Raw genomic sequence first — 16,481 nt, 5'->3', positions numbered from 1 at the left:
CCTTTCAGTTGACCTAAGTTGACTAAGGCAAGAAATGAGGATAATTATAGAGGTAGACAAAGAGCGTATGTCATAAACGAGTGATTTTCAAACATTTCTGCACTCTTAGCAGCTAAAAAACTTTTGAAAATATGTATACCTCACCTACATTTCAAAGCTGACATCAAACTTTAATTGCAAAAAATGCACTTACTACAAGTTTAAATACTGACACTTTGATAATAAACATACCAGAGATGTATCGAACAGAACCTAAATATACCCACCATCAATATACCCACTTACACATGAACAAAATCTTCAACTGTTATATTTTATTTCACTTTCTCTTTGAATACTTCCATTCCCAAAGTTATTTCCTATTTTTAAACTTGAAAACCTTTAATTGATCATTTATAGATCATGACATTATTTTTTTTAAACCTTTTGTGACCACAATGATTTTTAAAAAAAATAAATTTCTGGTTTACTACATCAGTAGTATGTAACTGCCCTCAAATAGTAAATTACATATTAATAAATGAAATAAAAATTAGACATATTAAAGAAGAGAATTTTTAATTCAAAATTAACTTCATGGGCTTGGATGAGTATCATTAGCTGCTAGAATGGGTCAAGATTTAGTACCAATTCTGTTCCTATTCTTCATTTTTTATAGATGGAACACCAAGAAATCTTGTTCACATAAATGAGTAAATAGAATGAGTTTTATTGTCAGTCTTTCAATTTCTTTTGAGTTATATGTCAAAATTTACATAGTGAACCACCAAAATTTTTTAATAATTAACATCTACATTAAGTTCTCTATAAATTTTAGATAATTATATTGGCAGAAAGACTTGACTATTATCAAGTAATTAATTTTCTTAGCATCAATACCAGTGTTTCAAATTATTCCTTTACTAGATCTCAAACATTTTGCACAACGGTAATAAGGCAGACAAAAAGCGTGCTCTTCTGTAAAACGGGAACTGAGGGAAAAAGAACCTGTACCTCCATCTCAGGTGCATGCTCACATCAACTGCAAGAAAGAGTATATATGAAAGTTAAGGATACAGTAATACTCCTTTAAAATCATCCTTATTGTATACTATGTAAGGTTATAAACAGCAGGAATTTAATTTTTTATCCTAAGTGTCACTTTTCCCAGCCTGGCTTTGAAATAAAGCTGAGTAACAGTTCGGAATTGTACATATTCTATGACAAGAGTCAAAAGGAGCCATTTTTATTTTTAAAATTCCTGCAAATTTTGCAGTTTATTTTAAAAATTAGCCGTTTGTTTTAGTGTAAAAATGTTGCCCTACCTACCCAAATGCTCAAATAAAACGGATACTTTCAAGTATCATTTTAATTCTTTGGCTTCCCATATAGTACATACCCCCACAAGAGATATTCATGCCCCAATCTGAGAAGCGAGGACTTTATTTTTCTAAGGTCACTTTCCTCATCTGTAAATGAGGATAACAATAACCACTCATAAGATTCTTACAGAGATCAAACAAGATAATGCATGTGTGATGTTTCTGCCTAATGCAGCTATTGATCACTGAACAAATCCTGAACAAATTTGCCTACTGTGTGCCAGGCACATGCTGGGGATACGGTCATCATCAAAACACAAAAGTCCTTGCCTCAGAGCTTACATTCTGGGGGTAGAAGAAAGACAACAATTAACATAACAGGTGTGTATTTTATAGTCATGTTAGCATGTAAATTCTGAATAAATAGCTATTTCTATCATGAGCATTAACATGTTTTTGAGCATGCTATTGAAATTTAGGAACTTAAACCTATTAAGTTTTTCCAGGAGGAAAGCCATCCCCTGGTTCACAGAGAGGGGAGACTGAATGGCATCTTTACAGCAAACCAATATTATCGTCAAAAAATAATTTCAGGTTTGCTCTAGAATATGTACAGTAGCCTATAGTTAAAGCTTTTTCACAAAATCAAAAACCAACAATGTAAAAAGTGCTTGACAATCTTTCAGATGTTTAAAAAATTGAGGTAAAATTCACACACCATAAAATTCACCATTTTTAAGTGCAAAACTCAATGTTTTTTAGTATATTCACAAAGTTGTGCAAACTCCATAGGCTTCCACAAAAGTAAAGAAAAATATCTGAGATTTTTTATTTTGTACTGAAAATCCACTTAGTGGAATATCCTAAGTGAGAAACAAGATTTTTTTCTTTAAGATCAATGGGATATTTAAAAAAAAGACAAAAAAGACAAAAAAAAAAAAAAAAAAAAAAAAAAAACAGGTGTACTACACATTGAGCTCATTAAAAAAGACTTGTAGTTAAATGAAGGAAGAGATGGAGGATTAAAATTCATCATTGAACACAAGTTTTGAAAAGTTCTACTTCAAAAATAACTTCTTGCAGCTTTAGTGAGTAGAGGGTCATTAAAGGACTTATGGCAAAACATGGGAATGGGAGTTTCAACCCAGTACTTAAGAACAGCTCTACTCGAATTAAGACAGCTACTATGTGGAACTCATTATCTCCCTTTACATCTGGTTAGCACTAGCTGTGTACACATCCTTGGGAGAGTTGTGGAAATAGTCACACATTATTTTCTGTAGGTTTCTTTTGCTGACCTACAGTCTACAATGTCAGGGAACTCTTCAGGACCCTATATAATAGTGAAATAGGCCTCGATTGTCAACAAAAACCTAGGCATCCAAAATAAGTCTTGCCAAAGCCATAGCATAGGCAACTTTGTCTCCAAATCTATCTTATTAGCATGAAAGCCAATCCCAACCCTCTCAAAAGGGCCTATCTTTCATACTTGGATAAATTTAAAGCACTAACTTCTAATGATAAACCTAGTATCATACTGAACAGATTATTCTCATCAGCAAGCCTTTTTGCCAACATGTAAAGTTTTTCTGTTTACTTTTTGCTCCCCCTTAGCGATCTTTGTCCAATCAATATCTAAATACAGATGATCCCTGAACAATGGTGCAGGAGTTAGGGGCACCTAAATGCCTCACAGTCAAAAATCCACATATAATTTTGATTCCCCAAAAACTTAACTAATAGCCTACTGTGACTGGAGGCCTGACAGTTAACATAAACAGCTGATTAATACATATTTTTAGTTTGTATGTACTATATACTGTATTCTTACAAATAAATAAGCTAGAAAAAAGAAAATGTTAAAAAATCATAAGAAAATACATTTACAGTATTGCACTGTATTTATCAAAAGAAATCTGCATATAAGTAGACCTGAGCATTTCAAACCTGTGTTGAAGGATCAACTGTATCTGCTGTCAAATTAGCCAAAAGAGTAGAATGGTGTTGTTAGCTAATAACTTTTCCTCACTTGTTAGCTTTATCAAGTATGTTTCTGCATATGAAAAAATTAGTACTCTGGGCAAAATACTAAAGGGTTCTGAGACGAGAGTCCTTTGCTTTTATCCTTTCTTCCTTTATTGATTCATTAAACAAGCACATCACCATCATTCCTGCCTCGATAAATACAACAGCCTCCGAAACTGGCACCCAACTTCCACTTCTGCACCTCTACAAGATATTCTCCGCACAGCAGCCAAAGCGATCCTATTGCTCCTTACACGGAGTCTGAAAACAGCATCCCATACCACTCCTTGTTCTGGCTTGATAAGCCTTGTGATTAGGTTTGTCTACAGCCTTGTCCTCACCTAGACCCCTCTCCCACTCACTAAACTCCAGCCACTGTGGCCTTCACTGCCCTTACAGGCAAAATGTATCCTGCCATAGTGATCTTGCACTGGCTAGCTATTCCCTTTACGTGGTGTGCTTTTTCCCTGTGGTTTTTGTATAGCTCACTCTGTCATTCATATGTCAGCCAAAAAAATCACCCTCTTGGAGAGACTGATTGCTCAACCTAAACAGCCACCCAATCAGTCTCAATCACCCTTACTTAATTCACTGTACCACATTTAATATTTATACTGTGTATTAGTTTGTCATGCCACTAGAATTAAAGTTCCATAAGCACCGAAACTTCCTTTACTACATTCCCAGGGTCTGCAATAACACCTGAGCATAGAATATGCTAAAAAATTTCTGTGGGATAAATGGATGCATAAAATGTCTACTACACATAAAATCTTGTTATGCAGACCCTACCCTTCAAAAGTCTCATTTTCTGCTTTAAACTTACAGGTGCTACATAGATGGAAAGTAGAATTCAATGCAGTCTACAATATCCATCTCGAAACTATTAGGTAAAGAATAGAGCCATCTTTATTATCTGTCTTGAGATTATCAACATAAGAGAAGCAGTCCCAAGACTTACTCCATTTATTACTATTCAACGAATACTTCTAGGTATCTGACCAGGGTCTTCCTCTGAGTCACAAAGACAGCCCACAGCCAGGACCAAATATTTTAACTGTGTACTCTGTTCTAACTATTATCAAAATTAATACCACTGCACATCACATTCCTATCTCAGTAGTAACCAAATAGTTAAGTTCCTCCAATCCTACATTATCACCCATCACTCATCCCCGTAATATTCTTTACATCCACTCATCTACCCCATTGTTCAGTGGCTTTCAAACTTTTTTGACCCATCCCATCCCCAATCCTTACACTATAACTCCTGATGACTGACCAAACTTTCCTACATCCTCAATATTTTCTCTATATATTCTCTGTAGCTCCGGCACTTAGTGACTTGGCCATCCCTTGAAGATACTATCTCCCCTCAAAAGGTTCTCTCAAATGAAGCTTTTTCTCTTTTCTCTTTCCATCCCTCCCTTCCACTTCCCCTTTCTCCTTATCACTCTCAACTACATATCTAAAAGCCAAGAGATGGTAGTTTTCTCCTTTCTCCCATTTTTCTCAAATAATTTCTCCATTTTTGATCCTTCAAAAACACCAGTTCTTTGAAACTCATGTCTGGCTGTACTCATGTTTTCCTCTCCTCCCTTCCTCCTTCATTCACTAGACTTTAGTTTCCCTTAGTCTTCCTTTCCATCCCAACTCCTGTCCTCATTCTGGGAGACCTCAATGTTCATATGGATAACTCACCCAACATCCTGAGTCCTTTCACCTAATCGTCTGCCCACCTTCACTCACCTAATATTATAGCCACAGGCTTGTCAACACTAGTAACTACGTCATCTCCAGTATCTCAATCAAGCATCCAGCTCTCCAATTCCTACTTCCTATCCTTGCAGCTCACTTTCTCAGAACTACCCTCTGCACTTCTTTCACCCCAGCTGATATCTCCTATTCATTGTCCTATTTTCTCACTCTGCCTTAACCCCTTTCACATTCCTCCCTATCCAGTACAGGTTCTATGTCCATCATTATAATGTATAATGTGCTTAACTTTGCATTATAATGCAAATGTGCTTAACTTTCTTGACCTCTGTGGTTTCTTCATTTGAGCTACAGACCCCATTCTTCTTAAAATTTTCAAAGTCGTCTAACTTGGGAGACTGTCTAAATCAGCATCTCTTTCACCGACCATGCAGTGATTCTCTTCTCTATCCAAAAAAAATTTATTGAATGACTTGTCCACGCTAATTTTATCTCTCACTCACTTTCAACCCCATCCAATCTGGCTTCTGTTACCAATGTAAACCAAGGTTATTAATTAGTTTCGTGTTGCCAAATTCATGGAAGTTTCTCAGTCGTCCTCCACTCAACCCTTCAGCGGCATCAATACAACTAACCAGTCTTCTTTTTGAAGCAGTCTCCTCTCCCTTGTCTTTCCCACCTTACTGGCTGTTCCTTATCAATCCACTTTGCTGATTCTTTCTACTCTAACCTAGTTCTAATTATTGAATATTTTCAGAGCTTGGTTCTGGATCCTATTGCCTGGGTAATCTCCTTCGGTCCCATTACTTAGACTACTACCTATGTGATGACTTTCCAGTTGAGATCTCTCAATTAGCACACTAACTGCATACAATACATATCCATTTGGATGTTTAATAAGCAATTCAACCTCTTGCTTATTCAAAACTTATTTTATCCATACATATAAACTCTCCTAAGGTTGACCTCAGTGAACGGTAACCCCATCTACCCACTCATCTAAAAACTAAGGTCTTGGGACACCTGGGTGGCTCAAGTGGTTGAGCATCTGCCTTTCAGCTTAGGGCATGATCCCAGGGTCTTAGGATTGAATCCCACATCAGGCTCTCCATGCCTCTGCCTATGTCTCTTTCTGCCTCTCTGTCTCTCATGAATATTTTTTTTTTAATTTAAAAAAATAAAATAAAAACTAAGGTCTCACATTTAAGTCTTCTCTTTTCTGTCATCTTCCCCCACCCAATCAATAGCAAATCATGTAAATTCTACATTCAAAACAGATCAAGAAACTGCCCACCTCTCTCCACCACACGTCCAGACCATCACCATTTATTAGCACACCACTATAGGTACTTGCTGCTCACTTCCACTTTTGTCCGTTTCATTTCAAATTAACAGAAAGTAGACTCAACAGTGGCCCACACTTAAGGGAGATGCCAACAATCCCTTATAAGGACTCCAAGGCCTAGAAATACTAGTTTATCACCTGTGATCTGCTCACTCTCCCTCTCCACCCTAATTATATCCACTAGAGAGATACAAGAAGACACTCCATTCAACAAGTACTTAATACACTGATAAAGAGGACACCAGCAAGCACCCTTGGAAAATATCTTACTTTCTCTATAAGCCAAGAACGTTGGTAGAAGGAATGAGATCACTATTTTCAGTGTGGAAAGAGTCTAGGAAGAATCCAAAGGGCAGTTTGGATAGAGCACATAGTGTGCGCTATCAGGAGCTTGTAATCAGAATTGATCCTACCACAGAGTTCATTAGTACTGGTTAGTACAAGCTCCCAAGGACAGAAATAAGTCAGCCCACTAAGATACTATCTTCAATAACTGAAAAATCCCTAATTTGTTCAACAAAGGCCTAATTTGAGCTACAGCAAGTAAGTGGATCCCTCATATCTTGCCAAGGCCTTGCTTCCTCTCCTGCTTCTAAACTGTGGTTATTAGCTTTCTCAGCTACATTTTCCTTTGAGAATTTGATAAAGATAATAGACTCTCGGGATCTCTGGGTGGCGCAGCGGTTTAGCGCCTGCCTTTGGCCCAGGGTGCGATCCTGGAGACCCGGGATCGAATCCCACGTCGGGCTCCCTGCATGGAGCCTGCTTCTCCCTCTGCCTGTGTCTCTGCCTCTCTCTCTCTCTCTCTCTATCATAAATAAAAATTTAAAAAAAAAAGGATAATAGACTCTCTCCTCAGAAAAAAAGCATAACAGAAACTACTGCACTCAGTTCAAAGGTTCCTGGAGGCCTTCTGAAGAATGTACTCTCAGGCTGGACACCGGGCTGACTTCTCTATTGGTTCTCTATTGGCCTCTTTCATCCATTAAAGGAAAAAATAATAATGATAATGTTGTTTAGTAATGCATTCTCTTCTAAATACTGTCCTTTCTCCTCCCTCTCTCATTTAAGCTCTGTAAGACTAGTCTAACCATTTTTATGGGGAGAGAGGTAAAAATGCACATATATGTACATGTTGTAAATGCACAGAAACTTTGGAAGGACATAGAAAAAAAAAAAAGATTAACAATAATTTCCTCTCGGGAAGAGGACCTTAACAGAGAGGCTGGAGAGGGAGGGAGGCTTTTTTATTGAATATACTTTGACCCTGTGTACAAATTACCTAATCAAATAGTAACAAATCAAAATTTTAAAACTTTTAAACAAGCAGGCTACATTTTGCTTCTAATTTCTCATTTCCCAGAAACTTTTCAGCATTCTAAATAAGACTTCTGGTTCCTCAAAATTGGTTATGAAAGGTCACCAGAGCCTTCTAATTTGGAAATCCAATAGATACTACAAAGTCTTTAGCCTCCTTGATCTTGCCATGTCACTTACCAAAGGTTTTCTTTCTTAGGTTTTTAGTACACCACATTTTCTTGATTCTCCTATTACCTTTCTAGAAGAAGTTCCTTCTTACTCCCCACAAGACTAATTTACTTCATTCATTCACTACCAACAATGTGACAAGATACTTTTCTCCTATTTGCCCCTTTGTTAGGCAATCCTAACAGTTATGACAAACCACAATGAAAGGACTTCTCAAAGCATGACCTGGGAGTTCCTGGGGGAGCAAGAGATCCTTTCAGAACTCCAAGAAACAAAACTATTTTAACTCGGTCTTCTTCACTTCATCCCCAAACTTGTTCTTCCTTCCCTAGCCTTTATTGACCTTCACCTCAAGTGACTCAAGCCAGAACTGCAGGAGCCATGAACACTTCTGCCTCTCTAAAATCATCAGCACTTATCTACTAATTTCTCAGTTGAATCTCACACCTTTCCATAACTCCTGCTATAGCATTAGTTGCCATCACTGCTTTTCTAGACTACAGCAGCCCAACCACTATCCCTAATTCTAGTTTCATCTTCTCCCAAATCCATTCTTCATACTGCACCCATTCTATATCTAATAGCCAACCTGATTCCTACCACCAAAACCACCACCACCTATTCACTTAAGTTCTCAAACTGCAGAAATTGCCCCCAAGACATACTAGCTCTCTACAGGAATTTTTATCACTTTGTTGAGGATAATTAAAATGATCACATTTTAGATCATTTGGTTACATACCTAGGTCACAGACACATAGAATCCAAGGCTGTGTTTATAAAATCACAATAGCATACCATACCATAAACCAAAGTAATTCATGAGAAATGAATAATGGCAGACTTTTACAATTGATTCAAGACAATAGAATGCTCTTTATCTCCAAATGTATCCAATCTGTGTGAATAGAGAAATGTGATGAAAGAACTTAGTCTTTCCAAGGTATTAGTAGCACTGACAAGCCAACCTAAAAAGTAACTTATCCCATGCCATATTCCTATTGTGAGCATTTTATAAAATATATACATTACATTAATATTAGGGAACTTAGATATTATGAGTTTTGTAGCTTTAATTTATGTTTAGCATTGTTAAGGACTAGGACAAGGAATTCAGGTTAATGTTTGCAGATCTGAAACACTGAAACAATAGGAATTGCTGGCAACAAAAACAAACTAGCAGAGTTCCTAAAACATAGTTTGAACTCAGAATCACTATACTCTTTTTTATCCAATCCTAGTCTTTCCAATTACATTTTTTAAAGAAACTTACCTTTTTAAGAAATTAGCTTCATTTTTAAAATGTTGAGGATCTTATCTTTGAAACCTTGGAACATCTCCCCTCTTTAAAAGATCAAAGCCTGCATGAATGCCTAAATATTTAGCTCTCGGGGCACCGGGGTGGCTCAGTGGTTGAGCGTCTGCCTTTGCTTCAGATCATGATCCGTAGGTCCCGGGATCGAGTCCCACATCAGGCTCCCCGGAGGGAGCCTGCTTCTCCCTCTGCCTGTGTCTCTGCCTCTCTCTTTGTGCCTCTCATGAATCCATCAATTAAAAAAAAAAAAAAAATTTAGCTCTCAAAGCAAAGGTTTTGTCTTATTTACATATTGAGAGGCATAGCTCTCAATGCTGCCCAATACGGTAGCCACTAGAAATATGGGGCTATTTAAACTTTAATTAAATAAAATTAAAAATCAAGTGATTCAGTCTCACTAGCCACATTCCAATTACTCACCAGCCAGCCACAGGTAGCTGCTGGCTAAAACATTTCTATCACTATGTAACTAATAACTTCTCCCTTTGAGTAAGCTTTAAGAAAGTTGCTCATTACTTCAAACTTGATGACTTCCAAATCTTTGTCTAGTCTTTTTCCATTAACCTAATGGAATATCTTCAGTAACCTACTTGAAAATACTTTATCAGTTAGAAAGATGGAGGTAGCAACTAGAAATAATTATGGTAGTAGCAAATCAGTAAGGTACAATATAATCAAGAATGGATCAGATTTTCAGGGTAAGGTTAAGACTGAGACAAGCAGGAATAGGTACTGTAAACAGCAAATATTAATCAAAAGACAAGGCCCACTCCACTGTATCTGCTCATTCTAAAATAATTACCACTTTGCAAAGATCTTCAAAAGATATTTTCTCAACCATACCTGAAATATTACATACCCAGTAAACTCACTTTTGATATAGAACATGTATTAAGGTCTCATTATAATCAGTCATTATAAACTACAATTTAACCTGTTTCAAAGTTTATTTTTGTTAATTACATTTCAAATTCCTTCAAGGGTTTTTAAAAACCTCAAAAACAACACAATCAATAATGCACTTCAGCCAAGTTTATAACTATACAGCAAAACTAGCTAACATTCCTTTTACTAATGGAGTGTTCCCCATACTACATTTTTTAAAAAGATAGAATACATAATTAGCCACGAATACACGTTCTGCTTTATAGAGATATTAAATGTTGACATTACTCCAAGAGAGCTTATTTTTAAACCTGCAAAATTCCATTTTTGTGATTGGTTCATTAAAATAAAATCAACTGCAAATATAAGACTAGGGCCCCTCCCCCCCAAAAAAATTCAGATAAACTTCAGAAAACAATGACAATGAAAGGCACTTTCAAAATAACGTGTGGAATATTAATTTATTCAATAAATATTTATGGCCACTATAAAATTCTGGAATGAGGTGGATATTAACGCAAATAAATATGAAGCAAACATTTACTAAGTACCTACCGTGTGCTAGTTTTTACACTACCTATACAGAAAAAAACAAAACAAAACAAAACAAAACAGACACAGTCCTTGCCCTCGTGGAGCTCACAGTCTAGTTGCAGCAGACAAACAGTAACAGGTACAAGGGCAAAGCACTAGGGAGGCATTATGGAAGGAGGGACTGGTTCTGCCTGGAGAACGCAGGGGCAGGCTTCCCAGAGGTGGAGACAATGGAGCTGGGCCTTGGATGAGGAGCTCACCAGGTGGAGGGGAAGGGGGGAAGCGCATTCCAAGCAGAGGAAACAGCACATGAGCAAGCAGAATCTTGAAAGCACATGCCATGGTGCAGGACGACGGGCGGTCCAGCGCAGCTAGAGCATAAAGGTGCACACGAACTAAAGAGACGAATTAGTTTTTGGTTTTTAGTGAATCATAACTATCAGGAATATATCTTCATATTATACTTAGTGTAGTTTAACTCTGACACTGACAACAATAAGGCAGTTTTGAAAGCATTCCATTCATTTCATAAATATTTGAGCCTTTTGGATAGGTACCCAGCGTTGTGGTTAGTTTTTTAAAAGGCACTTTTAGAAAACTAAATCTTAATTTTCTTCTGTATATTTAAGCAAAATGAACCCAGAATAAAGGTTTTCTTAAACTCAATCACAGAGCTATACACACTACAAGTCCTCACTTTCAGTATCTGAGCTCCCTTCTAGCACCACTATCTTTTACCCTTAACACCTTCATAGCTATCGACCTAAAGTAACCCCACTGTTAAGCAACAGAGAAAGCAATTTCAGCCTTCTCTTCCCATTCTGCCTATAAACAAGCTATTTGACACTGTCCCTGTGACAAATCGATGCATGGTAACCAATGCAACAGATGAAAAAACAATGTACTCTGACCCCCATACAAATTTTTGGAAATTAAATGATTAAACCATTAAGCTGAATTCTGAATAAAGAGAGATACGAAGCAGAGACCCATATCCTTCAGGAAAAGTAAAAAGATACAGAGGAAGAGATCTTGGGTCAAAAAATGTCCATGTACAGTGGCCACCAAGCAACACTGTTCACCAAGGAAGCCTGGTGCTTAGGAAGGTACAGGGGGGAAAGGAAAGGAACTCACATGGGTCAAATACTTTATTAGATGTTTTCATATAAATTCCTATTTACTCCTTGCAATAATGCAAAGGGAAAGAGTTCATTACCTTAGTTTTACAAATGAGAGATCTGAGACCATCGAGGCTAAAAGAGTTACCCATGACTGCCTGAGCCAGTAAGTGGTAGAGCCAGTATATCAAATCATGCCTGCCTGGTTCCAAAGCCCATCCCATCCTACACACTGCCTCTGGGTTCCTAAAATGAACACAGTACTCCCAAGTGGCATGCAAGGTTGTATCAAGGTTATATATGCCCTGGAAAGGAAAGCCCTTACTTTTCCCTCCACTATTTTCACAGTCAGTGTGAAATGACAGGGGTGGCAATACACATATATCTCTGAAATTTAGAGGAAGAAAAATTGTGGCAAAATGGTTATATGAGATTAGTTGCCCTCATGGATGTGGGAGAAGCTTTCTTAGTAAAGATATTGGGTGCTCTAATACAATTAAATTAGCATAATAATTCAAATGCTACTTGTTTAAATTCCTATACAATAAACCATTAACTAAGTAGCTCAATTAAAGGAATGATAGAAAAATCTCCAATCACAGTTATTAGAACATTATTGCTAAGTCATATCCTCATCATCAAAAATAATAAAAACTGCCCTTTCTCAAATCCTAATCCTGAAAATTGATAGGCAAGCATAAACTATGTGGTAAGGATATTTGCCACATTAAAATTTTGCCTCTTTTTGGGCAACGGGAGCTATTTTAAGAAAAAAAAAAAAAAATGAGACAAGTAACATCACACAGAAATCTTTTGTAAACAGTCCCAGTGGGCCAAAAATGTGGTGTTGGCCTAGACAGATCCTGAAATACTATTTTCAACTGTGCACAATTTACTTATGCAAAGTACTGCCAACTACCAGAAAATTAATCAGATTTTTAAATCCAAATGCTTTGGGGGGGGAGGGGGGGAGGAGAAGAGACTGGGACATTCAGCCAGCCAAAATTCTAGTGACATAATTACAATGTAAAATGCTTTGTGGAGAGCTTCTGAAATAGCATCCATATGCTCTAAGTAAATTCACCAACCTTATTTTGATTGAGAGGATCATTCCGCAGTCTCTGTTTGTTCTTCTGTAATTTACTAGGCATCATCTTTCCAGTTCTGAAGTCAAAACTGCTGAGGTCAACAGTATTTCCCAGGTACCTTGCCAACTGAGGTTTGCTTCTGAACTTCTTACCACTTGGACTAGAAGAAAGAGAACATTCATTGTACAAAAGATAACAATGTTTCCTCTAGATCTCTACATAAACCTTTCTTCACATTTCTTTCTATCCCAATTGTTACACCACATTTTTACTTTTTTTTTTTTTTTGAAAGGTATGGTAAAGTTTTTTTTTTTTTTTTTTTTTAAAGGTTTTATTTATTTATTCATGACAGACAGATGCAGAGGGAGAAGCAGGCTCCCTGCAGGGAGTCTAATGAGCGGGGACCCAGGGGTCACGACCCAAGGCAAAGGCAGACACTCAACCACTAAGCCACCCAGGTGCCCCAAAAGATACGGTAAAGTTTTAAAGGAATGTCATAACTTCCCTGTAAAAAGAGATAATGTGTCACTGAATTATTACATTCCACTAGGTACCCCACTGGAGTACATAACAGATGTTACTGCAGATTATCCCCCCCTTCCCCGCCCTGTCACTCACTCAGCAGCCTGGGACAGAAACCCCATAAGAACTGCATGCACAGCACAATAGGCACACTACAAATGTCTTCAGTATTACAAACTTATTTCCAAATTGACTTTTGAAATGCTTGGGGGGAGGGAGATAAGTATTACATATACACAATGTCAGTAGTATTTAGAATTTCAGGAAAAACTCTCTGAAGTCAACAATCCTTATTAAACACACACACACACACACACACACACAAATACTTGGAATCCATGTATACTCTTCGGATTATCAATTTGAACTCTGAATATTTACAATAGAAGAAAATATTGAATTCCAACAATATTTAAATGGCTCCCTAATGAAACTACTTAAAGGAGAAAACTAAGGCAAACATTTGCAACTGTTTTTATACACTGCTGACATGAGTTTTATTAGCCAAACTCTGACCTTGGGAAAGCTTATCAAGAATTACTTACTTCTCATAAGAAATATTGTCAAAGCTGAAAAATTATAAAAGTGCCAGAATTATACAGAAAGCTAAACCGTTCCTTCCTAAAACTTTTTTTTTTTTGCTGTCTGGCATTGCTCTATAAGAAAATTCTTCTAGGGGATCCCTGGGTGGCGCAGCAGTTTGGCGCCTGCCTTTGGCGCAGGGCACAGTCCTGGATATCCGGGATCGAATCCCACGTCGGGCTCCCGGTGCATGGAGCCTGCTTCTCCCTCTGCCTGTGTCTCTGCCTCTCTCTCTCTCTCACTGTGTGCCTATCATAAATAAATAAAAAAAATAAAAAATAAAAAAAAAAGAAAATTCTTCTAGGAAAAATGCCCCTGTCTTATCTAAGAAGTTTTCTGAGCCAAATGTGCTAAAATCAACTGTTAAAGGTCGGCACAGATATGTTACCAGAAGAAAACTCTAAGAATTCTAAAATAGTTCTCCAAAAAGCCAACGTGTCCCATTTAGAACTTAGCCTTGTACCAATCAACCACAATAAAAGAAAAATAACTGAAGACGACGACAACGGAGAATTTTAGCTGGGAAACCAGCAATAAAATACTGCCCTGGAAGAACAAAACTTCTCTCTGGGTCAAATCCAAAGCAACACACCACACTTTGTCACAAACTCTCTGGTATTCATTCCGCCACCACTGACTTTAAAACAAATGATGATCAAATCAGCATTTTTTCCACAATCACATAATGTAAGTATTCCTGAAACACAATTCAAGTTCTAAAATTCAACCTACAGATGGAAGTAACAACTGACAGTTCTCAAGCAGCCCACTAATAAGACATCTCATTAGTGCAGTAAAAGCTGAGCTTAAAAGTGAATTTAGTTTCGACATACTAGTGTTCCAGAAGATGAAAAACTAAGGTAGCAACTTCTACCAAAAAGATAAGCACCATTATTTTTAAGGATATAGCTTAGAGACAACTAGAAAGTAATTTTTAAAAAAAATCAATTGGGACGCCTGGGTAGCTCAGCGGTTAAGCGTCTGCCTTTGGCTCAGGGCGTGATCCTGGAGGCCCAGGATGGAGTCCCACCATCAGGCTCCCTGCATGGAGCCTGCTTCTCTCTCTGCCTCTGTCTCTCTTTCTCTCTCTCTCTGTGTCTCATGAATAAATGTTTTAAAATCTTTAAAAAGAAAAAAAAAAAGAAATCTACTGATTAATTTTGCAAATGAGCCCTACAATGAGTCATTCCTAATGGAACAGTTGGAATGCCATTTCCAAACTGCTGTTGAAAGCATACTATAGAGCCTCACTACGACATTCCTCCATAGACCAAAACTCATTAGAGATCGGTTGTAGACACTACTCCCCAAATTAAGGAAATCCAAATACTTAAGAACCCAGTTAAAAGGCCATACTCATGAAATGTGATTGCCCAATTTATGATCTAAATTAGTACTGTAGGGAATCCCTGGGTGGCTCAGAGGTTTAGTGCCTGCCTTTGGCCCAAGGCGCGATCCTGGAGTCCCGAGATCAAGTCCCGCGTCGGGCTCCCTACATGGAGCCTGCTTCTCCCCCTCTGCCTGTGTCTCTGCCTCTCTATCATGAATGAATAAAATTTTTTAAATAAATAAATAAATAAATAAATTAGTACTGTAATATGGCTGAAATTGTTCCTATATTTACCGATTTAAAAAAAATCAAATGGAAACTGAGAAAGGCCTTGAGACACTCTACTAATAAACTTAATCAGTAATGAAGTAAGAGAGGTGGAAATCAAGTTTAACTATTAACATATCTCAAAAAAAGGTGGATTATCAACTGGTAACCAATCAGTCATTCATACCAAATCACTGTGCCCTGTCATAAAGATGGAATTCTACGAAGCATCTATATTGGATAGCTCCAAGTACTCCTCATACACACTGCTGCCTTTAGAACAGTGGTACAAGCCATCGTCTTCTCTGTAACTGCTGTAGCTTGTGCTTGATGCTTTAAGGAAAGTCTACCTGGCTGACCCAGAAGATTTTAAACAAGGGCTCTTCCTCTGCACCAGATGAAGGCAAGTGCACAGAAAGGTAAGGCCAGCGGAATGGTTCATTAAGAACTCTGCCCATCAGATCTAAGATATCTGCGTGGCACCAAATGATTCTGGAAGTGGCAGATGAAATAATGCTAGATGAAGAAATGATGCGTGTCATTTAAGCTCTGGTCTTAACCCAGAGTGCCTAAGTTATCTGTCAGCCCGTAAGATGGCTGCGGTAGGTCCCAGTCTCACACACACCAGAACTTAACGTGACTAAGCTTTTATTCTAAAAGCAGCAAACTATAACTTAGGGAAATTACTTTCAAAAAAAAATTTCTACTAGAGTAGGGAAGGATATTAGTCATTTTCTGTTTTCTCTAACCAAAGTGATTACTTCTAATCCCAGTAATGAAATACTAATATTTCACTTTCAACCACAAAAAAAAATTCCCTACCAACTGCCCCCTCGATATGCCAGCCCTGAACCAACTTGTGATTTCACCTTTAACTTCTCCTACCCTCCAAATACCCTAAAGTCATGATTAAATGAAAACCAAAGACATGAGTTTTATTTTCATATACGAACATTTCATCATTT

General features: G+C 37.5%; 1 protein-coding gene across 1 annotated transcript in view; it reads right to left on the bottom strand.

Annotated features, from left to right (window-relative positions):
• Nucleotides 1–16,481, bottom strand: part of MBD2 (methyl-CpG binding domain protein 2) — a 63,067-nt gene that overhangs the window by 34,544 nt on the left and 12,042 nt on the right. Inside the window, exon 2 of the mRNA XM_077892623.1 lies at nucleotides 12,816–12,975. Within this exon, the coding sequence (XP_077748749.1) occupies nucleotides 12,816–12,975 (160 nt within the window). The remainder of the gene's footprint in view (nucleotides 1–12,815; nucleotides 12,976–16,481) is intronic.

This window comes from Canis aureus, chromosome 1 (assembly GCF_053574225.1).
Source record: "Canis aureus isolate CA01 chromosome 1, VMU_Caureus_v.1.0, whole genome shotgun sequence".
In the NCBI taxonomy this organism is placed as follows: Eukaryota; Metazoa; Chordata; class Mammalia; order Carnivora; family Canidae; genus Canis; species Canis aureus.
Note: the sequence above shows the minus strand (reverse complement) of the source record. Positions and strands in the feature narration are given on the sequence as shown.